Genomic DNA, 26,696 nt, shown 5'->3' on the forward strand with positions numbered 1-26,696 from the left:
GTCCAGTTCTCACTTCCGTACAGGAAAAACCATAGCTTTGACTATTCGGACTTTTGTCGGCAAGGTGATGTCTCTGCTTTTTAAGATGCTGTCAAGGTTTGTCATCGCTTTTCCTCCCAAGAAGCAGGTGTCTTTTAATTTCGTGGCTGCTGCCACCATCTGCAGTGATCATGGAGGCCAAGAAAGTAAAATCTGTCACTGCCTCCATATCTTCCCCTTCTATTTCCCAGGAGGTGAAGGGACCAGTGGCCATGATCTTAGTTTTTTTGATGTTGAGTTTCAGACCCTTTTTGCACTCTCCTCTTTCACCATCATTAAGAGGTTCTTTAGTTCCTCCTCACTTTCTGCCATCAGAGTGGTATCATCTGCATATCGGAGGTTGTTGATATTTCTTCTGGCAATCTTAATTCCGGCTTGGGATTCCTCCAGTCCAGCCTTCCGCATGATGTATTCTGCATATAAGTTAAATAAGCCGAGGGACAATATACAGCCTTGTCGTAAACTATTAGAGAATGATAAAAGAGAATTAGAAAAAGATAAAGGATCAAGAGATTACAGTGGTTATTAAGAAATTTAAAAATGGTAAAACTCCAGGCTTTGATGTAATAGGCTCAGAATATTATAACCCTTTTAAATCAGTATTGATCCCTGTCATGATCATGAGTATGTGAGTTAAAACCTGTAATTTGAATGGTTTGTGTAGAAATGTAAAATGGAATCAAAATGGTTCTGTGTAAGGCTGATTTTGAATGCTGGGAATGTTTACTGAAGAACTGTGAGAAGCCGGCACAACAAGGACAAAGATAAGGAGACTAGACACCACATTCCATCTTAATTGGGACCAAGATTAGAGAAGGAAAACAACACCTGTGTTCTCATAGGAATGAAAGGCAGGCAGAGACATGATGACCCTAAATCACGATTGGTCAACACCTTGAAGGATGAAGAAGAAGGGTGTGGCTTAGTTAGTAGAAAAATGGAGATTTTGCCATGTGGAATGTTCCTTAGTCTAGCGAGAGGCTTTGGATCCTTTTTGCCTTTTACCTTAGTTGGAATAAGGGATTGAGTATGTAGGGAACGAGAGAAAGAAAGGGGGGGGGCTTCATGCCTTTTACCTACCGTGAAAAAAGCTTTTTTAGAAGTTTAGTTTTTTTTACTTAGCTGGAATTTGTTATTCATATAACTGCAGTATTCTATGGAAATGTAATATAAGCTTTGCTCATGCATCGAACAGAATATCTATAATGACTTGATTTTTCAATAAAAATTTATTCTTAAAAATCCTTAAGAATGGTCTTTTGAACAGCAAGTCTGCTGAGCCTGTTTCCAGAGTGGCTGCAAGGCCACGATATTACTGTACTAATACCAGAGTCCTATCTTTCTGAGCTTTTGCAAGTCTTCAGGGACTCCAAAGCCCAGGTGCCTGTACTTGTTAAGTTTAATTAAGTGCAGGACTGAATCTTTTAGGCTAGACTTGCGGGAAAGGATATTTGTTACGCCCTAGCTAGTGTTACCAGGACTCAGCCCAACTGGATAGGGGTACCCAAACACCTGGACGCTCTCTAGCCAAAGAACTCCCTAGAGGGAGGTTGATTTGTGGCAATCCCCAAGTTAAAAATACTTTATAATGAAATACTGAAAGGAGAAAAAACACCAGATTCTTGAAAACATTCATTAACAACTCTTATTCCAAAACCCAATAAAGAGCTGACAAATCCAAGTTCATATAGACCTATTTCATTATTAAATCAAGATACAAAGATATTTACTGCAAGAATGAATATGTTTATTACAAAATATATTAAAGAGGGTCAAAATGGGTTTTAAAGGGAAGGCAAATAGAAAATTTAACTAGGGTTTTTTGAATATTATATATAATATAGAAAAAGATAAGCCAAAGGCACGTATTTTATCATTAGATATTTTTAAGGCATTCGATTGTGTAGAATGGCCAACATTAAAGATTCTTTTAAAGTGTTGGGGATTTGGAAAGAAATTTATGGGAGTAATAGACCAATTATATTTGGGGAACATTTCTGCAGTAATATTTAATGATGGGGTGACAGAGCAGATAGCTCTAGGCCGAGACACTAGACAAGGTTGCCCTCTTTCTCCAGTTCTGTTTTGTCTGATTATTGAAATGTTAGCAAATGCAATAAGGAATGACGATTTAATTGACGGTATGGGTGAAAATTAAGGGATGTGGTGGCGCTGTCGGCTAAACCGCAGAAGCCTGTGCTGCAGGGTCAGAAGACCAGCAGTCGTAAGATCGAATCCACGCGACGGAGTGAGCTCTCGTCGCTTGTCCCAGCTCCCGCCAACCTAAGTGTCTAAGTCGCACTGGCCATGTGACCACGGAAGATTGTCTTCGGACAAAACGCTGGCTCTATGGCTTGGAAACGGGGATGAGCACCGCCCCCTAGAGTCGAACATGACTGGACAAAAATTGTCAAGGGGAACCTTTACCTTTACCTATGGGTGAAAATAATAAAGATTAACTTATTTGCTGACGATTCCCTATTGACAATGAAAAATCCATTAGAAAGTATAGACAATTACAATTCATTTAGAAAAAAATGGAAAAATAACTGGATTACGTGTAAATTGGGGAAAATCTGAAATAATGTTGTTTAATTATAATAAACTAAAGAAAAGTTTGTTGATAAATATGATTTTAAGATATGTAATCGATTAAATGTTTAGGTATAGTTTTGGTAAAAGATACTCAAAATAAAGGAACATCATTATAATAAATTAAAAGGAGATATTAAAAAGAAACTACAGGAATATACTAACTTAAAACTTTCTTGGTTTGAAAGGATCACACTGATGAAAGTGAAGATTCTACCAAAAATTTATATTTTATTTAGAATGTTACCAGTACAGTTAACAGAAGATCATTTTAAACTTTGGCAAGGAATGATCAATAGATACTGTAATGAAGGGAAGAGAGCCAGAATGAATAAAACGTATTGGTACAAAACAACAACAAAAGGGAGGTATAGACATACCAAATATAAAAAATTATTACATGGCCAATCAGTTGAGGTTTATTGGGGAAATTATATATAACCCAGAAATTTGGTGTGAAATGGAATCATCAGAATTACAGGTGGATATTGAAAAACATCTATTTGTTATAATTAAAAAAAATATGAAATAAAGGAAATTACTAACCCTTTAAAAATACTATGTTAAATGTGTGGTAGAAGTATAAAAAGAATTTATATCCGTTTAACTCTCCGTCAGGATTAGTGACTGACATATAAAATTTTCCTGCCAATATGAAAGTTTATGCAGAATCATTTAAAGAAAAAAGTGATTAGATTAAAAGACTGATTGTATAAAATGAGATTGAAAGATCAAATGAAACAAATAGTTCAAAATAAGAATATATCATGGTTGAATTATATGCAGTTAGAAAGATGGACTAATGAATGGATAAAGAAGTATAACAAAGGTAGAGAATATACAAAGTATGAACAACTTATATAATCATATGAAGATATTCAGATGACCAATTCAGTAAATGGTGCAGTGAGTAAAATTTATAGATTCCTGCTAGATCTAGAAGAAGAAGATACTGAGAATGAAGGATTGTAGTGTGGGAACAAGACCTAGGAAAAAGAATAAATAATGAAGAATGGAGGAAGATGTGGAAAATGAGGGTTTTATGATTTATGTCAGTGAGAATAAAATATATTTTTTTCAAACTGGGTTTAAGATGGTATATGACACTGATAAAACAATAAAATTAATGCTAGTTATCTGAATGTCTGTTGGAAATGTGAGAATGAAATTGGTACATACTTTCATATGTGGTGGGAATGCGAAAAAGTACAAAGATTTTGGAAACTAATCTTTAAAGGACTAAATATATAGTGGTGCCTCGCAAGACGATGTTAATTCTTTCCACGAAAATCGGTATCTTGCGAAAACATTGTCTTGCAAAATGCAGTTCCCCATTGGAATGCATTGAAATCTATTTAATGTGTTCCAATGGGGGGAAAATCGTCATCTTGCAAAAATCTCCCATAGGAAAACCATTTTGCGAAGTGCAGACCCAGCTGTCAAAATTGCTGTCTTGCAAAAAAAAGTCCCTTAAAAAACCGTTTTGCAAGTCGTGGACCCAGCTGTCAAATTCGTCATCTTGCGAAAAACCGCCCCGAAAAAAAAAACCCATCTTGTGAAGAACAGACCGAAAGATCATCTAGCGAAAATCGCCCATAGGGAAAACCGTTTTGCGAAGTGCTATAGCGATCGCAAAAACCCATCATCTTGCGGATTAACCATTTTGCAAGGTAATCGTCTAGTGAGGCACCACTGTATGTGAAAAAGATACAGAATTTAATCCTGAGATAGCTCTGTTATCAATATTTGAGAATGTGGAATACGATATGATGACTAGAGAATTGATTACCAATTTATTAACAGCAGCCAGATTAATAATAGCGAGGATTTGAAAATCAAAGTTTGAATTTCAAATGGAAGAATGGTATAATGAAATATGGAACATTGCTATAAATGACAAGATAAGCTGTGACTTAAAGGTTAAGAAAGGAGATATGAAAAAGAATAAATTTTATGATACATGGGGCAGATTTCTTGAATATCTATTAAGAAGAGGAAAAGGGAAAGCTCCAAATCAAGAATCAATGCAGTTCTGGAGAGGAGGACAATAAAGGAAGAGGAAGAATAAAGATAGAGGAAGAAGAGGATTACACCAAGACTATGGTGGTGGGGAACACAGTTGATTTGTATTTTGGTTTATATATTTTATGTTTATATTTATGTTGTAGTTTAAAAAATTGAAAAACAAATTAAAAAACAAAAAACATTTTCTTAAGGAGATATTAATATATAGCAAATTTGGAAGTTATCTGAAAGGCTGGTGCCTACCATTATAATTTCCCGCAATGTCTCAGAGGGAGGTTATGTTATGGAAAGTTAGAATTGTGACAAACCCAGACCTACTGGGATCTGCCACACGTTAACTAAGCTGCCACCAACCATTCCCTATAAGAAGTCACACAGACCAGGGATGGATTTTTAAACAAATAAAGTAATAAGGTTTATTTAAAACAACACACAGGGAAAATAAAATGATCAAGGTGAATAAGATATAGTAACGTGGCTTAGTCTCATTCATACATGCATACAGTTTGGTTCACACAGAACACTTAACTTGAAGCACAGACCCTGAACCTATCAGTTCTGGCCAACCAACAGACACCTGAACCTATCAGGTTGGTACTCTGACACACAGTAGTACCCTGTCTGACACACAGACTCCCACACCAGCTTCTTCTTCCCAGCTGCTGCTTCTTCACATCCCAGCGTCTGCTGAACTTCACCACACACGCTCCACATATATATACAGTACAGCCCCTCCTCCTGATGTCCCGCCTTCCACTCCCCATAGGATGGAACTTTCCCTCCAAACCCATGACAGACAGGTAACATCAGTGCTGTATGTAACACCTCCCCTCTTTATAAGTTGTTTTGTAGGGGGAAAGCTAAGGTGCTTTTTCCCAAAAAACAACCTGGATAAAACACACAACAACAGTTATACATACCATATCATACTTACTTATACTTACATTCTAAGTTAACCATATCAATTAGGCATTTAAACATTTACCATATACATTACATCAAATTACCTTTATTCATACAAACCAATTTCAAAAAACAGGTACATTTAACCTTTTGTCATCAATATATACACATAGTCCATGTTCTTTCGCCGTCTTCATTCTTCAGGTCTTCTTGACAAGGCGTCAGCAACACAGTTCACTGACCCTCTGACCACCTTCACTTCAAAGTCATAGTCCTGTAGGTTTAAAGCCCACCTCATAAGTTTGCTATTGTGGGTTTTCATTGTCTTTAACCATTGCAGTGGTGAATGGTCAGTGCACAGAACAAAATGTCTCCCCCAGATGTAAGGCTTGGCCTTCTGGATCGCGTAGACTATGGCCAAACACTCCTTCTCCACGGTTGCCAAATGTCTCTCACCTTTTTGAAGTTTCCTACTCAGGTAGGACACTGGATGCTGGTCACCATTCTCATCCTCCTGGCACAGAACTGCTCCTACCCCGCTGTTAGACGCATCGGTGTAGATGATGAACTCCCGGTCGAAGTCTGGAGCACGCAGCACTGGATAGTTGATGAGGGCCTCCTTCAACCTCTGGAACGCCTCCTCACAGTCGCTGGACCACGGGATGCGGTCATCAGCCGTCTTCCTCGTCAGATCGGTCAGCGGAGCCGCAATCTTGCTAAACCTCGGGATGAACTTTCTGTAGTAGCCCACCAACCCAAGAAATGATTTGACTTTTTTCTTGGTGTTGGGTCTGGGCCAATCACGAACAGCTTCTATTTTGGCCTCCAGGGGTTTTATCACGCCTCCCCCTACCATGTGACCCAAGCACTTTACTTCTGGGCTACCCAGCTGCAGTTTGTTCCCTCTGCAAGGCCTAGGCCAAAGCACTTCCTCCCCTGGGTTTAAGTGCCTCTCCCTGGCGTTCTGGTCATCCCAAGCTTTCTTTCTGACCTTTTGAGCTTGCAGGGTCTCTGCTGCTAGCTCTAGGTTTCTCTTTAGGTCATTCATCAAGGTGTCTATGTATGTCACAACGTCTTGTGGGTCATTCTGGGTGATCTGCTCCCAATTTTGTTTGATCAAATCAAGGGGCCCTTTCACCCTTCTCCCAAATAACAGTTCAAATGGACTGAACCCGGTACTGGCTTGTGGCACTGATCGATAAGCAAACAAAAGGGATTGCAGCTTCTGGTCCCAATTGTTTGGATTCTCTGCCAAGTAAGCCCTAATCATGCGCATTAGAGTCCCATTGAACTTCTCAGTTAACCCATTACTTTCAGGATGATAGGCAGTAGTTTCCTTGTGCTTAATTCCACAGATTTGCCATAAGCGTTTCATGAGCTTCGATGTGAACGATGCGCCCAAATCTGTGATTATTTCTGAGGCAAATCCCATCCTGGACATATACCCCACCAAGGCATCTGCCACTGTGTTAGTTTCAATGTTAGTCAAGGGAATGGCTTCAGGGTACCTCGTGGCATGGTCCACAATGGTGAGAATGAACCTGTTCCCCCTCTTTGTGGCCTTGGGCAAAGGTCCCACAATATCCACCCCTATGCATTTGAACGGAGTGTCAATCACAGGCAAAGGGCACAACTTTGCTTTGGTCCTGTCGCGGCTATTCCCCTGCCTTTGACACACATCACATTGTTTACAGAACTCCCTGATCTGCTTCCCTATGTCAGGCCAGTAAAAATTCTGTGTGATTCTCTGCTGTGTTTTGTTCACCCCTAAGTGTGCAGCAAACATGTCAGAGTGCCCCCTTTGTAAGATCATGGGGCGATACTTTTCAGGTACCACCAGCTGACTTCTGATCCCATCTCCCCCTTTTGAGATATTCCTCAGGGTCTCTCTATATAAAATCCCCTTTTTCTCCAGAAATCTCACTGGGGTTTCAGGTGTTAGCTGGGCGTCAGTCACCTGTTCAAAACACTTTTGGAGAGTGGCGTCTGCCTTTTGCTCTTGTCCAAATCTGCTGTCTGTGGTTAAGGTTTCCACCACAGCTTCTGAACTCCCCTCTGCTTCCGTCTCTGGCTCATCATTACCCCCTTGAACTGTCCCCGTGGTGGCTTGTGAACGTGTAATCACTAGCACCCGTTTCACATGTTCAGCCAGGTCATTTCCCACGAGCACGGCTGCTGGCAGAGTCGATGAAATTGCTAGCCGCCAAACTCCCCTCCAGCCTTGAAAGTTCACAGGTACCTCCGCTACTGGCAGTGAGATCACCTGCCCCTCAATACCTGCCACCTTCATGCTCTCATTCGGGATTATATATTCCCTAGGAATAATATCTGGATGGCACAGGGTCACCTGAGAACAAGTGTCCCGCAGCCCCCGATACTGACGGTCAAGTATTCCTACGTCCACCCCTGCTGTTTCAAACAACTGAGAATCTGTTCTCACCAACAGGCAGCGCCTGACCTCTACAAGAGGACCATTTTCCTCAGCCTGATCAGCAGATGTAGCTGTTTCAGATTGAGTAGCCATGGCAACAGGCTCCCTCAGTGACAAGGAGCTTTGCTCTTTCTGGACACAGAACACAGCTTTTGGCTTGGTCCCACTCGAATCCTGAGGCACAATTCCTTTTAGCTGCTTTAATTTCTCACACTCTGAGATTAGATGGCCCTTTCCCTGACAGAAATAACATTTTCTGGTGTATTTTGATTCTCTCTCATCTTGTTTTGGTTTTCCCTCCAAAATCTGAGGTCTTGGTTTCATTTCTGAGGGCTTCCCTTCACCATGGGCCCCTCCCCCTTGCTGGCTTTTCCCTGGTCCCTGAGAGTACTTGCTGTAGGTTTCTTTGGGTTTACCTACAGATTTCCCCTCACCTAAGGGTTTTCTTATCTGGTAAATAAAATCTGCGATCTCTGCTGCTTCGGCCACAGATTTTGGTTTCCTTTCCCTCACCTGGAATTTCAGTTCCCCATGCAGGACTGAATAGAACTGTTCCAGCGCTATCAAGTCTTTGAGCTGCTGAAAGGTCTCTGTCCCCTCCTGAGATAGCCATTTCTCTAGCAGCCTCACCAATTGAGCCCCCACTTGGGTAAAAGTCTGCTCTGGTTTCTTTGTGAGGGACCTGAATCTTTGCCTCAGCTGTTCCGCATTTATCCCATGTCTTGCAAACACCAGTTTTTTAAACTCTGCAAAATCTCTCATCAGTTCCTGTGGCATCTCTGAATAAACCTCAGCCAGGCTACCACTGATTAAAGATCGCATGATGGTCATCTTCTCAGTTTCCCTCACTGAGAAGTCCACAAACGCTCTTTCCACTAAGGAAAAGAACACCTCAGGACAATCTCCCTTGTGGTACACAGGGAATTTCTTCAGGTCAGCTTTAGACAGTTGGCCTCCCTCAGAATCCCTATTGTTATTATTGTTCTGGTTCATCAGTTCCAATTTTTTTAATTCAAACGCCATTTTCTCTCTCTGCAATTCCAATTCAATTCTCTGTCTCTCTATTTCAAATTGCCTTTGTTTCTCTCTTTCCCTTTCCTCCATTTCAAATTGCCTTTCCCTTTCCTCCCTTCTTTCTCTCTCTAATCTTTCCTCCACTTCAAATTGCCTCATCCTCAGTTCATGCTGTTGGGCTATGAGCAATTTTCTGAGTTCTGGGTTCTGTTCTCCCGTGCTGTCACCTTGCACTGAGCCAAATTCATCCTCAGAACCTTGGTCACCCTGGGGGTCTTTCACTTCACCCATTTCTGCCATCTGGCTTCGAGTCAAGGGCATAATCCCCCCTCAGAACAAGCTGCTTTAAAAAGTCAAGCCTCAAAATAAAACGACCACTTTTTTTTTCTCTCTTTTGCCTCAGAACCAGCTTTCCCTATAGCTTGCTGCTGTCCTTCAGCACTACTTGCAGCAGTTGCGAGCTAGAGTCTACCCCCCTCTGCTGGGCCTCTCAGCAGACAAGCTAGCTCACTGCTATTTCACAGTTTTGCCTCAGCTTTTTTCCCGCCAAAACGGGCTGCCTCAGAGCTCCCTAATCTAGTCCCCAATCTGAGGTTACACGTTCTTCTACTAGTGCACCCCCCCGTGAGGTACACCTAGAAGATTACCTACGTGCTCTCAGATTGTCCCTGACTAGACCCCCCTTGCTCTGGGCACACTTGCCAAGGCTTTGCTGGACCACTGGACAACTGGACCAGTCGTATCCCACACGCTGGACACCAATCAATGTGACAAACCCAGACCTACTGGGATCTGCCACACGTTAACTAAGCTGCCACCAACCATTCCCTATAAGAAGTCACACAGACCAGGGATGGATTTTTAAACAAATAAAGTAATAAGGTTTATTTAAAACAACACACAGGGAAAATAAAATGATCAAGGTGAATAAGATATAGTAACGTGGCTTAGTCTCATTCATACATGCATACAGTTTGGTTCACACAGAACACTTAACTTGAAGCACAGACCCTGAACCTATCAGTTCTGGCTAACCAACAGACACCTGAACCTATCAGGTTGGTACTCTGACACACAGTAGTACCCTGTCTGACACACAGACTCCCACACCAGCTTCTTCTTCCCAGCTGCTGCTTCTTCACATCCCAGCGTCTGCTGAACTTCACCACACACGCTCCACATATATATACAGTACAGCCCCTCCTCCTGATGTCCCGCCTTCCACTCCCCATAGGATGGAACTTTCCCTCCAAACCCATGACAGACAGGTAACATCAGTGCTGTATGTAACAAGAATGACAATTATGCCCCAGTACCCAGTGCCATGCACACGGTCCCCTAAAGGATCAGTAGGCAGGTGGGCAGAGAGTCTCCAGGCCTTTATCTACCTCTTTCTGCAGTGGGCTGAGTCCTTCAAGCTCCAGCAGAGTGTAGCATAGACCCTTTTGAACAAGTCTGACCTAAAAAGAACACTTTTGCACTTACTTATTACTTAGCAAGTACAGACACCTGGGCTTTGTGATTCCTTAGAACTCAAAATAGCTCAGTGAGGTAGAACTCTGTCTATTAGCAATCTTGTGGCCTTTCCACCTCCTGGATTAAGGCTAACCTTTTGCTGTTCAAGAGACCAGTCCTCAACAAGTTTAAGATTAAATTTTCTAATTAGAAAAATAAAGTTTCATAAAAAATCAGTTTGTTGCTTAAACATAGCATTCCAGAACATATTCAAAGATTATTGCAATTAATAAAATAACTATTTCCCAGCTAAAATGAAACCATCTAAAAGCCTGGGTGGCTTTAGAGGGTAAGGCCCCGCCCTTTTCTTTCTCCTGCTTGTAAGCAAACACAGAGTTCGAAAACATCCGCGTAAGCCTGGACAGAGAGTAATCAGGAGTTTGCACACGCTAAAATGGGCTGAGTGAGTCCAAGTTCAGCTAGCCATGCTACAACACTCCATCTTACAGGTCTGCCCACATAAGAACACCCTTGTACTCTCAGATATTACTGTGAAAAGATCAAGTGGGCTTTGTAGTCCTTAGACTTAACTTGCACCACTGGCAGGACTCCTTAAGTATGCTAGGCCGAGGCAGCACTCTCAAATGACCCTAGGACAAGTGCACTGTTTAGGAAACCAATTGAGTTTTATAATCATTATTTTATTTAAAGAAAATAAGCATGTTGCTAGGTATCAAAACCAAACTAAGTCAAGGCAAGTAAATAAGCATTGTGTTAGTTATTTACAACTCTGTAGTGAGGCAAAGAAAATATGAAAAATAGAAAAGTGTTCAAAAACCTTACAAAAATACAAACAGCCATTAAAAAGAATAACAACAGTTCCAGTCCCGTATTTCATTAGTAAAAACAAAATAATCCAAGTAGATTATGAAAAGGCTATAGTCCTCAGTGATTCTGTAGAACAAAAATCCTGTACCAAAAAGAAAAATTCAGTAAGAGTCCCATTGTCCTTAGGAAATTAAAATCCAGTAAATGTACCATTGACCTTACAAAATTACAAGAGCATAGTCCATATGGAGTATTCCAAAAATAAGAGTTCATAGAGAAATAATCCATAGTCCTTAGGAAAAAGCCCATAGGTCCAAGGGTAATCCAGTATAGTACAAAGATCAGTCCAAGTAAAGGCTGGTCCCGATAAACTTCAGGGTGTGTCACGTATGACTGAAGAGTAGGTCTTGAATGACAATGTCCATAGGCAAAAAGTTCCTTTTTCAAGAGTAACTGGCAAGGGCTTATCGCACCTTCCCACGATGTCATCCAATCAGAGTTTGTTACTAGGCAAACAGTCCTGTTGCACCACATGACTTCTTTCCCATACACACACCAGATGTTATTTGGGTTACTGTGGTTTAGCAAAAAGTCACAACAATTCCCATCTAATCACACCGAGTCCTTTTCTCAGGCTATCAGAATAACATTTTCTCTGCTCGCCTAGAAAACAACCCGTTAGCATAGCATAGATACTTTATACAAAGAAACAAGATGGAACCTCTCTTGCTCATTTCTTAGTTACAAACCCCATATTCCTTACAAGACTTTAACTCAAAAACCCATCTCATCACACTGCTAACTACATTCTTCACAATAGTAGTCCAAATTCATCATAAGTCTTAATCTCTCATTTTCATAAAAGAAAAAGGTAAAAATAATTATTTCACATTACACATTTTCGATTTTCTACTTTCCTAAACTCCTCCCTTCTTCATAGTCCAGCTAAATGTCAACCAATTAGATTTTAGGGGCTGTAACACCTTTCTCCACCCCATTTTCCCATGAGATAGCCCAAGTGTTATTTTCTTCTCCAATTATCCCAGAATGTTGAGTCTTCCATGGCCGCCTCCTTATCTCGTCCAAGTCTATAACTCAGTGCAGGAAAACAGTCTCACAGCTTCTTCAGACAAACACATTCCAAAGTCCTTCAAATCATCTTTACAAAGAACCATTGTGACTCCATGTTACTGCGCCTCGTGGCGCAGTGGTTAAAACGCTGTACTGCAGGTAAAACTGTGCTCACGACCTGGGGTTCAAATCCCAGGTAGCCGGCTCAAGGTTGACTCAGCCTTCCATCCTTCCGAGGTCGGTAAAATGAGTACCCAGCTTGCTGGGGGGGGGGGCAATGTGTAGCCTGTATAATTAAAAATTGTAAAACCGCCCGGAGAGTGCTTGTAGCGCTATGGGGCGGTATATAAGTCCAATAAATAAATAAATAAAATAAAAAATTTTCTTGACTACATATCCCATTCACATTTCATGCTTTAAACTACATAACCCCTGATCATTTCACCCAGTGCTGCTTGTTTGCACTAGGTCAGAAATTTTAAAGAGAGCACAGCCTGTGTTGAGCTTTGATAGGACGTAGGGACCACTGCAGCTACTTGGGGATGTTACAAGTTGATCCTGACCCTGATTTTTCTGCCTCTTCTAGTTTTATGTGGAGCATATCACAGTCTATCTACATTCAGTTACAATGTACTAGACAACTTCAAAATGGTTCGTTGTGCTTTTGAAATGAATGACATTCGTATCTATGGTAACACTTATTTTTCCTTTATATTTTAGACTTAGTTAAGAAAATAGAACATCTAGCAAAAGCAAAGTTAGAAGTAGAATGTCAAACAGAAAAGGATCGTTCCACCTTGAACGCGCACGTGAAGATGTTGGAGATGGAACTTGAAGAAGAACTGAAAAAAAATCAAAATCTGGCTGTCATGTCTTTGGAAGTTACTGATCTTAAACAACAAATGCAAGCCCTTGAAAGAAAGCTTAAAAATCAACGAGATTTCATGGATGTAAGGGTTAAAAATGTCTCCAGCATTAGTGACGAAACACTGCTAGAATTAAATTTTCAAGAGATTTTAAAATTGTGCTTGAACATTCTAAAATATGGAAACAATAATTTTTTTTCTCAATAGAAGCAAGCTGCAGAACGGGAACGGGAACGTGATGAATTTCAGGAAGAAATCCAGAAACTAGAAATGGAATTAAAACTGACAGCAAAACGTCAAGCTTCTGAACACTCCAAAGCAGATCTGGTAAATCAAGTATTCCAAATGTTATGCTAGGATAGATCACCTGAATGCTTTGAAAACTGCTTTGAAAAATGCGGTTTATGTTGCTTTGTAAGATTTGGCTTTTGTTCATATACTCGGGGACCTTGATACTCCATACAGAAAAGCTGAGAAGAAAACCACATCAGGACAAGCCACAGAAAATATAATAGTTGTTTTAGCCCCTTGCATGACATCCATAACATTACAGTTAGTATGGCTAGCACAAGGGGAAAAGATACTCACAACTGTACCTAGAAAATAGTAATCTGACCTTTTCACTTGGTCAGATTACTATTTTCTTAGTAATAAATGCCAGTTGTATCCAGTGACTTCTGTGTGTAAGACTGGAGATGGTGCCAGGTTAGATAAGATCTTGGGCAAAGTTTCTTCCAATTTTGTACACCTAAGAAAAAATCTAGCAGGAGTATATGATCATGAGACAGGTGGTCGTGTGAAGGTATTCAATTTTAGCTAGTGACTTTGTCAGGATCTTCCTTATCATTCTCCTTTGCAGGACCTAGAAGCTTGAAGAATAAGAAATATAGCAGTGGTAAATCTTTTCTGGCTTAGCATTTCTGTTTGTGTTGGTAGGCTCTGTTGTCACAGGTGTTATCTTTCTTATCCACAATAATAAGACACTTGCTGGACGATCAGTAAAAAAAAATAACAAGAGCAATAAAACATTTTAAAAGGAGGGGCAGTGTGAGGCCAGTGGATCTCCAGAATGTATGATCTCCAATATTTATATCACTATAGCAGATGCTGAAGTTGTGCATGAGAAAGACAGAGAAACCAACAGTGTAGTAGTTGTGTTGTTCGTAAGATGAATGTGGAAGGAAAAATTCCAGTATTTTATCCTCTTTACCAGTTATTTTTAGATATTTGAAAATCCTTTCACAATACCCTAAATCTTCTTTCTTGTATGAAAAACAGGACTTGAGCACTGTTGGTGTATGTCCTGCCCTTGCAGTGGCACTGTACCATAAAATATAATTATGGCAAATGAGAGTAGCTGGATGTATCTTTTTACTATGCTTTTTGTTTTTAAGTGTTTATTAAAACTTTGATTCAGATTGGAATAGTATCTGGTAGGAGCTTTGAAACAAATTGGAATTGTTAAAATAAATATGTTTAGCGATCTGTTTGGTGTTAAATTCAATTCTCCATACCTCAAACATGAAACTTTTGTTTTTGGCCATTCTTACAGGTAGAGTCTCTCCAGAATGAAATAAAAGAGAGAGCAGAAGATTACAACAGGCTTTTCTTAGACCGAGAGCGTATTCAGAAAGAGCTTGTTGTTCAAAATGAAGAAATAGAAAAGTTGGAAAGACAGATCCGAGAATTAGAATGCAGGAATGAGGAACAGAAAAATAATATCAATAAACTCAGTCAAGAAATGAAAGAAATGGAAGCTGAATTAAAACAAGTAACTTCAACTTACTATTTTAATACCTTTATATGTTTACTAGAAATAGGGGTTTGGATGTGATGGAGGCCTGGTAACTGCCACTTCTCTTTCCACTTTTTTGGAGGGATTCTGCCTAGTCTGTGTTCAAGAAAGTGGGGATTTGCTTTGTCAAACAGAAGGCAGATTCTCTTAGAATAAAGATTTCGTTGGGGCATAGTTTAGCCAACACAGCACTTCTCTCCTCTGCAGCCAGTTCTGTCTTCATTGTTCACTGATTACACATATCTGGCCTGCTTGACAAGTTTTTCTAAAGTAAACAAGAATATCCTCCAACTCATTTCAGAAGATAGGTTTGAATATTCAATAGGTTTAGTGACCTTTCTGCTTGAATCTCCCATCGTTATACAGTGGAACGTCTATTTACTAACGTCCCTAACTACGAACAATCCAACTTACGAACAGCTCTGTTCACAAAATATTGCTTCTACTTGCAAACGGAACTGCAAGATACGAACGGGGGGGGGAAGCGAGGAAAGTGCGAAATTTGAACTTTCAGTTGACCGTTGGCCAGCGAAGAGGCTGTTTGTCTGCAACATCGCTCATCCAAGCAGTTAGAGAGTGGATAGGGAGAGAGTCTACATACTGCCTGATAGGGAAGGAAAGCAACAAAAATCAGAGCAAGAAAAAATATATATCTACAGAAAAAGTTTACACGAAGAGCACAACAAAAAAATTGAAACCATAAAACCAAGAAACCAAAATATAATATTGAACTGAAGTGCACGTTAAAAAAGTACAATACAAAGAGACACACAAAATGTTTTACAGAGCACAAGAATTCAAAAACGAAGCAAACATCGTCACACTATATAAGAACAAAGGCAACAGGGGCAACTGCAATAACTACCATGGCATCTCTCTTCTCAGCGTTGTAGAGAAGCTGCTTGCCTGTGTTCTGCTGAAGAGACTCCAGGTGCTTGCAGACAGATTTTATCCAGAATCACAGTGTGGATTTCAAGCTAAGAGATCCACCACTGACATGGTATTCTCCCTGAGACAGTTGCAGGAGAAATGCAGGGAACAACGACAGCCACGCTTTGTGGCCTTCATAGATCTCACAAAGGCCTTTGATTTGGTTGGCAGGGATGGCCTTTTGTCCATCTTGACTCCTCAACATCATCAGGTCCTTTCATGAGGGAATGAAGGGCACCATAGTTTTTGATGACTCAGCATCAGATCCCTTTGACATCGGATTCCAAAAGTTCTCCTATATGGAGAATTAGTGCAGGGAAATCGCCCCAGAGGGAGACCCCAGTTGCGATACAAGGATATCTGCAAGCAGGATCTGAAGGCCTTAGGAATGGACCTCAACAGATGGGAAACCCTGACATCGGAGCATTCAGCCTGGAGGCAGGCGGTGCATCACAGCCTCTCCCAAATTGAAGAGACCCTTGTCCAGCAGGCCGAGGCAAAGAGGCAGTCCCGAAACCAGCAAAATCCGGGAGCTGGACAGGGGACAGACTGTATTTGTCTTCAGTGTGGAAGAGATTGTCACTCTAGAATTGGCCTTCTCAGCCACACTAGATGCTGTTCCAAGTCCTCCATACAGAGCACATTACCATAGTCTCTCAAGACTGAAGGATGCCTAATCAATCAATCACCCATGGGCAAAACACAAAACATGAAAATGAAAAAAGGGTGCTGAAGTTTTTATCCAGTGGAAGTCACTCCACTGATAGAAGGCACTGCCCCCTTTCAGAAGAGGGAAGGAGACAGTTTTCAGTGATGCCCCTCCCTCTTGCAGACCACTTCAGATCTGCTGTTAAGTGTGAGTTGGGTAACTGAGCTTGGTGTGGTGGCAATGGGGAATGAGGACAGCACAGGAGAAAGAAAATTGGGGTAGGGAAGCAGCCCAATTTCTCCTTCCACCAGCAAGATGATCCTTACTGGCTGGACACAAGCCTGTGTATTCCAAAGCTCGAAAAATGCAGCTTGATGAAAGCTTCACTTTATCTTCCTCAAACTACCTTTGACACTTAAATGTGCCTAAAGGATGGCAGTTAAAAACAATATGTCTCCATGGCTTCTGGCCATATCCCGATTAAAACATAGCCAGGACTATGTATTGATGGCCCATTGTAGTTTCACCAAAAGACCCAGTCTTCATACTGACCAATAATATATCAGCTGGCATATTATTGCCATTGTTGGCAACAATATGCCAGCAATTGATTTTGTCACTTCAGCTACAAGTTGTAACAGAAGAATCAGAGAATCATAGAATAATAGAGTATTTGATGCTGTCTGAACTTTAAATTCAAGATAGCAACCCACTTTGGTCTCAAAATAATTTTTTTGAAAAGGCTGAGCAAAGTTAGAGAGAAATTCTGTAGATAGTAGACTTTGTATTAAGGAAATAGAGAAGCAAATTAGGGTTGTATATTGCTTTGTAGCAGTTTAAAATTGTTTTTTTAACTTCAAGGAGCATTGTTAGAATAATGTAAAAATCTGTTGACCAAAGCAACCTTCTGCAAACGAAACTTGTTTAATGTAACATTTTCACATTATCTTTTCAGAAGATTTTGAGAATTTTCAAGTTTTATCCCAATCACTTCACAGTCCTAAGGGTTTTACAGTAGTCAGAAAGTAATGAGTAACTAACACTCTTTGCAACATTTACTCACACAAATTACTTTGGGGGAGGAGGGTTACAACAACATCCATAACGAATTACCTTAAAAGCAACTTTCCAAGTGCCCAACAGAACAATAAACAACTGAACTGCTGAATAGCTCAATGAGAGATGGCGCACCACCCCAATCCAACCTGTTTCTTTCCGCACTTCCATTTCAGTGGGCGGGAAGGTGGGCCAAGGGCAGGGGATTGTGGGAGTTGCAGTCTAAACCTTGTGGAGTGCCCTCGCCACCCCCTTCTTGAAGCACACCGTTATACTCAAGCCACTGACATGCTGCCCTTTTCACCTTCACTGAACGGATCATCAGGGTTCACGGAGAAAGAGGAGCGGCTGACTTTCTGCAGTACATTTGCTTAAGTCTCTTTATGACAGCCCTGTGGATTTTGCCCTCAGCGCTCTCAGTTCAATTTGAGAGCTTTCTCTCCCAGAGTATTTACACATAGAGGCACATCACACCCATGTACATGGAAGACGGGGGAAGATCTCAAGTCCGACGTCCCTCAAAACCACTTAAAGTCGGCCAGGTGAACTTTCTTCCCCCCTGACAGCCAGCCAGCCAGCCACAACAGGACAACAAGAAAAGCCAGAAAAGCTGCTGAATTCCCACCCACCTAGGATGACCTGAGCCAGCTCTGTCCCTAGAATTCCTGCTGCGTCACCCCAAACCAACCCATTTTTCTCCCCACTTCCTTTGCAACAGGCGGGAAGTTGGGCAGGAAGGCAGGACGGACAAACGGGGCTCGTCTCTCCCTCCTCCCCGGGTGCGAGGCAGTGCTTCACCGGGCGAGGACGGGAACCCGAGAGACCCTTTCCTTCCACCCAATCCACACTCTGTGCTCCCCTAAGGGAGAAAGGTGAGATGTGGCAGGCAGAAAGAGCTGGATCGTCTGATGGCGGCACCGGATCCACGGCCAGCACTGATGGTACAGCCGCCTTCACAGGTTTGGCTTGCTCCAGTGCCCCCCTACCACCCCCCTTCTGTTCCTTTGCCCCCACGGTGCCCCTTTTCGTTTTACCGCCCCCTGAAAAATGAAATAGCCCCCGGGGGGCGTTATTGCCCATGTTAAGAACCACTGGTCTATACGACCACTCTAGGCAACTTCCAGTCTAACATAGACGAGCAATAAAATAACACAAAATTACATAAATCATCGAATGATAGTTTACATCCCAAAAAATAGAGTAAAAATAAATAAAGAAAGAAAAAATGAGAAAAAAGAATCAAGTATTGACTGGAGGGAAGGCCTGAATAAACATCCATGTTTTTAATTGGTTTTTAAAGATACCCAGCGTAGGGGCCAGGCGAATCACCGGATGGAGGTTGTTCCAGAGGTGAGGAGCCACTGCTGAGAAAGCCCGGTTTCGTGTCTTTTCCTTCCAGGCCTCTCTCGGCGTCATGCTCCTCAGCCTCACCTCCTGATTCGCCTGGATGATCCGGGTAAACCTTGGTGGGAGTAGGTGTTCCGCCAAATATCAAGGTCCTAAACTGTTTAGGGCCTTATAAGTAAGCATTAGAACTTTGAAGTCGATGCAGAACTGAATGGGCAGCCAATGCAGTGCGGCCCGAGTAGGAGAAATATGCTGGTATTTTCTCACTCCACTAAGGAGTCTGGCCGCCGCATTCTGCACCACCTGAAGTTTCTGTATCAGCCTCAAAGGCAGCCCCACGTAGAGCGTGTTACAGTGGCCTAATCTTGAGATTACAAGCGCATGTATCAAGGTGGTGAGCGTCCCTGTGTCAAGATGGGGTCGTAGCCGGGCTATCCGCCAGAGATGGAAAAAAGCAGTGCGGACTACCAATGCCACCTGCGTTTCCATGGTGAGCGTCGGGTCCAGATGTATCCCCAAGCTGCGAACCCCACTCTTCACAGCCAGGGTCACCCCCCCCGAACAAGAGAGTCGCTCAAGCTGCCAAGCTGAGGAGCCTAACGCCGAGGGAGGCCCGGAAAGAGAAGATAAGAAATCGGGCCTTCTCGGCGGTGGCTCCTCATCTCTGGAATAATCTACCTCCTGGGATCCGTGGAGCTCCCTCGCTGGGTATCTTTAAGAACCAACTGAAGACATGGATGTTTTGGCAGGCTTTCCCACCAGACAATCCTTGATGTCCCTTTCTTTCTTAATTACTTTCCTATCTGTGTAAGGTTTTATTTATGCTGTTTATATATGTTTATTTTTATCACTGGTGTATTGTTAGCCGCCTAGAGTGGTCCTGAGCTGACTAGATAGGCGGGATATAAATTAAATAAATAAATAAACTGCGGGGACACCCACCCTCAGAACTTCCATCTTGTCCAGATTCAGCCTCAGCCCATTTTCCTGCATCCATTGCAGTACGGTCCCCAGGCAGCGCTGGAGGGACAGGACGGCATCACCTGCGGTTGGTGAAAAGGAGATGTAGAGCTGGGTGTCATCAGCATATTGATGACACGATGCCCCACACCCCCTGATGACCCCACCCAGCTAGCGGTTTCATATAGATGTTAAACAGCATTGGGGAGATAATCAACCCCTGTGAGACCCTGCAATTGAGACTCCACAGGGCCGATACATTCCCCCCAAGTTGTACTCTCTGGGGGCGGTTCTCCGAGAAGGAACGGAGCCAGGCAGACGCCAAGCCAGCAGTTCCCAACTCAGAGAGCCTCCCCAGGAGGATACTGTGGTCGACGGTATCGAAGGCTGCTGAGATGTCGAGAAGAACCAACAGAGATGTTTTACCCCTGTCAGCCTCCCTCAACAGGTCATCATACAGGGCGACCAATGCCATCTCTGTACTGTGGCGCGGCCTGAAGTCCGACTGAAACGGATCCAGGGCATCTGTTTTATCCAAGTGAGCCTGAAGGTGGTCAGCCACCACCCTCTCGACCACTTTGCTCATGAAAGAAACATTGGCGACAGGCCTATAATTGCCAGTTTCGTCCGCCGCCATATTAAGTTTCTTTCTTATGGGCTTAATGAATGTCTCCTTGAGGGCAGGTGGGGCCCTGCCCTCAAGGAAAGACCCATTTATTATTGCTGTGGCCCATTCTGTTGTTATCGGCCTGGCTGCTTTGATTAGCCAGGCCGGGCAAGGGTCAAGAGAAGAGGTGGAGGCCCGACAGCGATCAAGCGCCTTGTCCACCAAATCTGGCGTCACAGGCTGAAAGGAATCGAGAATAACCGGGCAAGGCGGAGCGCTGGACATCTCAGCTCGATCCATTGTATTTAAAACAAGAGAAAGATCACGGCGGATGGCCTCCACTTTTGATTTTAAAAATGCTGCAAATTGGTCAGGTGAGGTGCTAGCGGGAGGCCCTTCACCCAGACCAATTCCGGATAGATCGCGAACTATACGGAAGAGTTCCGCCTGCTGATTAGAAGCATCGCTTATCCGGTCAGCAATGTAAGATCTTCTAGCAGCCTTTACCTTGGCCAGGTAACGGTTAGTTGCGATCCTGACAGCTATCCAATTATAATCCATCGGGTTCTTCCTCCACCTACGCTCTATCCTTTCCTAAACCGCTTCATTACTCGGAGGTCCTGGTTAAACCAGGGCGCAGGCCAAGCTCTGCGCTGGAGAGGGTGTTTAGGCGCGATCATGTCTGTAGCCCTAGTGGCAGTGGTAGAGCAGCTGTCAACCAGAACCTCGACAGGAGCGCCAGCCAGGTCAGCCGTAACTCCTTTCATGGCATTGTGGAATCCAACAGGATCCAGTAGTCTTCGAGGGCAGACATAGAAATAGGTCCCTGCTCCCTGCGAGGGAGGAGAGCCATTGAGAGGTTACATTTTATTAGGTGGCGATTTGACCATGACAAGGGGACCGACACAAGGTCAGTCACCATCAGACCACAATCACTCCATTTAGTGGAAAAGACCAGGTCCAACATGTGACCACCCATGTGGGTGGGGCCGTTGACATGTTGGGACGTGTTCAAGGAAGCCATGGTTTCCAGGAACTCAAGAGCTGGCCCGGAAGTCTCTGCCTCCGCATGCACATTAATATCACCCAAGACGAGAAGCTTCGGGAATCCCAACAACGCCGCAGAGACAAAGTCCGCCAGCTCCGGAAGGGAAGTGGCTGGGTCGTGGGGAGCGCGATAACCCAGCAAAATCCCAGTACCATCCCTGGCCCCAATCGACACGTGGAGTGCCTCTAGACCCGGCTTTACCACCGAGGAGCGCCTAGTAACCTCCAAGATGGATTTATAAACAATGGCTACTCCCCCCCGCCACCCCTCCAGTCTATCCTGGTGCTGGACAGCATAACCGGGCAGACAGGCGAAAGCCAGGGGAGGACCCCCCCCCTCTGCCAATCCACATCTCGGTTATGCATGCCAGGTCTGCATCCTCCTCCAGAATAAGATTGTGAATCACTTGGAGCTTATTGGATACAGACCTGGCATTCAACAGCACTAGTTTTAGAGTGGAGGGATGGCTGGTCTGGCTACCTCAATATTGACAGTTGATCACAGTCTCAGAACAATGAACAGCCTGCAGACATCTGTTCATCATTCTTCTAGCACGAGTAGGGACTGTGCCAATGTCATATCTCCCTCTTCTGACTGTTCCTGCCATTTTATGGCCCCAATGGGCCCCTTCAAACAGTGTGCTTCCTTCCCCAATGACCTTACCTCACAGACAAATACTTACAGTGCCTCTTTTGTCAGATGTGTAAATGACACAAATCTATAAGTCTCTCATAAGGAGCATGTTGATCAGGAGCCTTATAGAGCAGGGGTCATCAACCCCCGGTCCGCGGCCCGGTGCCGGTCCGTGGGCTTGCTAGAACTGGGCCACGGACACGGGTCTCCACCCCCCCGCCCCACACAGAGGGGCATGCCGTGCTGGTGCTAAACCTTCCCCCAGCACCCCTCACAGGAGAGCAGTGCCCCTTCCCTGTGCAGAAGCTGCCGTGGGGCAGCCTACTCAGGAAGCACCGATGGCTGGCCACCGGGCTCGGCACCACCCCACCCAGGGCGAGCGGCCAGGTGGGAGCGCACGCGTGATCCTGCTGCTTCCTGCCTGGCCAACTCTTCCTGGGTGGGAAAGGTGGGCTAGGCTGGGCTTGTCCGCAGAACTCCAGGAAGGAGTGGCGGAAGGGGAGAAAGAGGCGCAGGGAAGGGGCACTGCTCTCCTGTGAGGGGTGCTGGGGGAAGGTTTAGCACCAGCACGGCATGCCCCCCCGCAAGTGCGACACACCCACCCATGAGCGTAGGGGTGCCCCACCCCCAACCGGTCCTCGCATGGAGCCCACACCCCCCCCCCAACTGGTCCGTGGACCGAAAAAGATTGAGGACCACTGTTATAGAGGACATTCAGATTTTCCTGCATGAAAACTGAAAAGTTGATTGACACACATATATGATCTATCCTGAAGGAGCTTTTGAATCTATTAGAGTAAAAAGTATTTATCTTCTCTTTGTCATGCTATTCCCTCCATACATCCTTAAAATCCATTCCTTTTATAATTTTGTTTCAATCTGTAATACTATTCTTGATTTTAACTTTTAATAACAATTGTGGGTGATCACAGAACAAAGGAAGGCTAATTGCCTTAGAGAAAGAACAAAGGAGTCGACAGTGGATGTCCAAGCCAGCAGAGCCTACTGGCAGTGCCCTGAGAGCTCTTTTATTAACTTAGCATTACATACTGTGTTATGGAGAAACAGATAAGATACTACCTAATAATAACTAAGATTGGCTAAAATAACCCTTTGATCTTATGTTCTACCTCTAAGCAAAAGAGCAGAAGAAGGGGTTAGCCTGCCTGCTGGCAGCTGCTGCTTCCTGACAGGAGTGTATGCACATAACTGAAACAGAATGCAGCTACAACCTTTAAGCAGAAGTTTCCCACAAACAATAATAATAACCTTTGAATTGCAGAGCTGGAAGGGACGCTATGGATCATTGAATCCAGCCCCTCTCAAAGAGGTGGCTCCACAATCAGAGATCTAAGCCATTTCTTTATTCAGTGCATTCTTCTTCCATTATCATATAAACTTTTCTTATGTCTTCCATTTCCTTATATATATATATTTTAAAACTCTCTTATTATCAGCACTTATAGAAGGCAGTTGGGATCATGCACTAAATGAGCAATTAAATGCATAGGAAGAGATTATAACAAAAGAGAGAAAAGTAAGTTAAAATGGAAAATGAACTGGAGACAATTTTGAGTGAAATTTTTTATGGAGAACAATCTGACACCCATATTGATTTGTTTCTGCTTGGAGTATGACTGTTTTTAGAACAGCTGAAAATACTGTTTTTAAGGAGGAACCTCGTGAATCCATAGTGATCTGAACTGTAGAGTGATGCAATTTACAGTATTTCTTCTTGAAAGACTGTAGTCAATTAATGTATCAAGGTATTAGAAGTCTTGTAGTAATTTGAATGCAATCTACAGGATTTATTTAGTGTATTTAAATGCTGTGTTTTTGCCAAGGTACCCAAAATGACTTACCAGTTTAAAATGCTAATTATATGTACAAAATAGAAGCATTCTCTGAGATTGACTGAAGGTCTTTTTGGAAAATGGTGGCATAAATTTTTTGGAGTGGATATTTGCCCTTCCTCAGTGGATACAGGTTTTCCAAAGCCTCAGGGCAGAGAGTGGAGGGACTGCCATGAAATCTGAACTGTAATTCTAAATCTTTTTCTATGAATTTCTAGAGTTTTCCCCCGTGTAAAAAACACCGATGTCACACTAGTATATGCATCCACATTTTCTTCATCATGGCAAGAATATTGCTGATTTGTGGTAGGCAAAAGGAATTATTAGCCGCCTTCTCAAGTTTGAAGCTACAGAAAATGTCAAGGATTCTCCTGGCAGTTGTGTGTGGCAATTATTGCCCCTTTCCCAAGCTTGGAAAGACCGTGTTTTTTTTTAGTTTTGGCAATTGAGTGTTTAAAATGATTGAGGCATTTTGACCGTGTATGGCCAATGACCCTTGGAAGGCAGCACACTCTCCTGCATCCCATCCTCCAAAATATTGCTCTTCAGCAACAAAAATTAAACTGAAAAGGGGCCCTTGTATCAGAAAACTACAGTGGAAATCTTTTCTGTTTCATGAAGACCAGATAGAAAGATCAATGGGAAGACAGTTCAAGGAGCAGAGATAACAAATCACAGTTCTAGGATGTTAATCGAACTATACAAAGATTGAATTCAATTGAGTGAATTCATACAGCTACGTGGTACCCACGTAGAACAGAGAACAGATGTTTGAAGGCTGTTCACTGTTCTGACACTGTGACCAACTGCCAAAATCGAGGTAGACAGCCCAGCTGGCCCTCTACTCTGAACCTGTTGCTGTTGAACGCCAGGTCTGTATCTAGTAACAAATCCCAGCTTATTCAAGACCTTATTCTGGAGGAGGATGCAGACCTGGCGTGCATAACTGAGACCTGGATGGGTGGGGAAGGAGGGGTTACTCTAACCCTCTCCTGCCCTCCAGGCTATGCAGTCCAGCACCAGGGCAGACTGGAGGGGCGGGGGGGGAGTTGCCATTGTTTATAGAAAATCCTTGAAGGTTACAAGGCACTCCTCGGTTGTGAAGCCAGGTCTGGAGGCCCTTCATGTGCGTATTGGGACCAGGGACGGTATTGGGATCTTGCTTGGTTACCGTGCTTCCCACGATCCAGCCACCTCCCACTTCATCTCCGTGGCACTGTTGGAGTCCCCAAGACTTCTGATCCTGGGTGATTTCAACATCCATGTGGAGGCGGAGGTATCCGGTCCAGCTCTTGAGTTCTTGGAAACCATGGCTTTCTTGAACTTGTCCTAACATGTTAACGGTCCCACACACATGGGCGGCCATATGCTTGACCTGGTATTCTCCACTGAGGTTAGTGAGCGTGGTCCGATGGTGGCTGACCTCGTGTCAGTCCCCTTGTCATGGTCGGACCATCACCTGATAAAATGTACCCTCGCAATGGAGCTCCCCCCCTGCAGGGAGCAGGGACCTATTTTAATGGTCCGCCCTCGAAGGTTACTGGATTCCATGAGATTCCAGGACACCATGAGAGGGATCCCAGCAGCACTGTCTGGCGCTCCTGTCGAAGCTCTGGTGGACGGCTGGTTCTCCGCTGCTACTAGGGCTGCTGACACGATCGCACCCAAACGCCCTCTCAGGAGCAGAGCTCGGCCAGGTCCCTGGTATACCCAGGATCTACAAGCAATAAGCGAATAAGGAGACGGCTAGAGAGCGCGTGGAGAAAGAAACCGACGGATTGCAACAAAATCGCTGTCAGGATCGCAACTAACCGTTACCTGGCCAAGGTAAAGGCTGCTAGAAGATCTTACATTGCTGACCGGATAAGTGATGCTTCTAATCAGCAGGCGGAACTCTTCCGTATAGTTCGCGATCTATCCGGAATTGGTCTGGGTGAAGGGCCTCCCGCTAGCACCTCACCTGACCAATTTGCAGCATTTTTAAAATCAAAAGTGGAGGCCATCCGCCGTGATCTTTCTCCTGTTTTAAATACAATGGATCGAGCTGAGATGTCCAGCGCTCCGCCTTGCCCGGTTATTCTCGATTCCTTTCAGCCTGTGACGCCAGATTTGGTGGACAAGGCGCTTGATCGCTGTCGGGCCTCCACCTCTTCTCTTGACCCTTGCCCGGCCTGGCTAATCAAAGCAGCCAGGCCTGTAACAACAGAATGGGCCACAGCAATAATTAATGGGTCTCTCCAGGAGGGCAAGGTACCCCTTGCCCTCAAGGAGACACTCATTAGACCCATTAGGAAGAAACCACATTTGGCGACGGATGACATTGGAAATTACAGGCCCGTCGCCAACGTTTCTTTCCTTAGCAAGGTGGTTGAGAGGGTGGTGGCAGATCAGCTCCAGGTGCTCTTGGACGAAACCAATGCTCTGGACACATTCCAGTTGGGCTTCAGGCCACGCTATGGCACGGAAACGGCATCGGTCGCACTGATGGATGACCTGTTGAGGGAGGCCGACAGGGGTAATACATCCTTGTTGGTCCTCCTTGACATCTCAGCGGCCTTTGATACCATTGACCACGGTATCCTCCTGGGGAGGCT

At 43.7% G+C, this 26,696-nt stretch overlaps 1 protein-coding gene across 10 annotated transcripts in view; it reads left to right on the forward strand.

Moving 5' to 3' along the window:
• Window positions 1-26,696, forward strand: part of PCNT (pericentrin) — a 315,970-nt gene that overhangs the window by 137,592 nt on the left and 151,682 nt on the right. For all 10 annotated transcript variants that reach the window (XR_013537759.1, XM_078378579.1, XM_072976792.2 and 7 more), the window contains 3 exons: window positions 13,079-13,308; window positions 13,432-13,551; window positions 14,777-14,995. Coding sequence is in view for 9 of the 10 variants with exons in the window: in XM_078378579.1 (XP_078234705.1) it covers window positions 13,079-13,308; window positions 13,432-13,551; window positions 14,777-14,995 (569 nt within the window). In the remaining variant the exon portion in view is untranslated. The remainder of the gene's footprint in view (window positions 1-13,078; window positions 13,309-13,431; window positions 13,552-14,776; window positions 14,996-26,696) is intronic.

This window comes from Pogona vitticeps, chromosome 1 (assembly GCF_051106095.1).
Source record: "Pogona vitticeps strain Pit_001003342236 chromosome 1, PviZW2.1, whole genome shotgun sequence".
NCBI classification, from domain to species: Eukaryota; Metazoa; Chordata; class Lepidosauria; order Squamata; family Agamidae; genus Pogona; species Pogona vitticeps.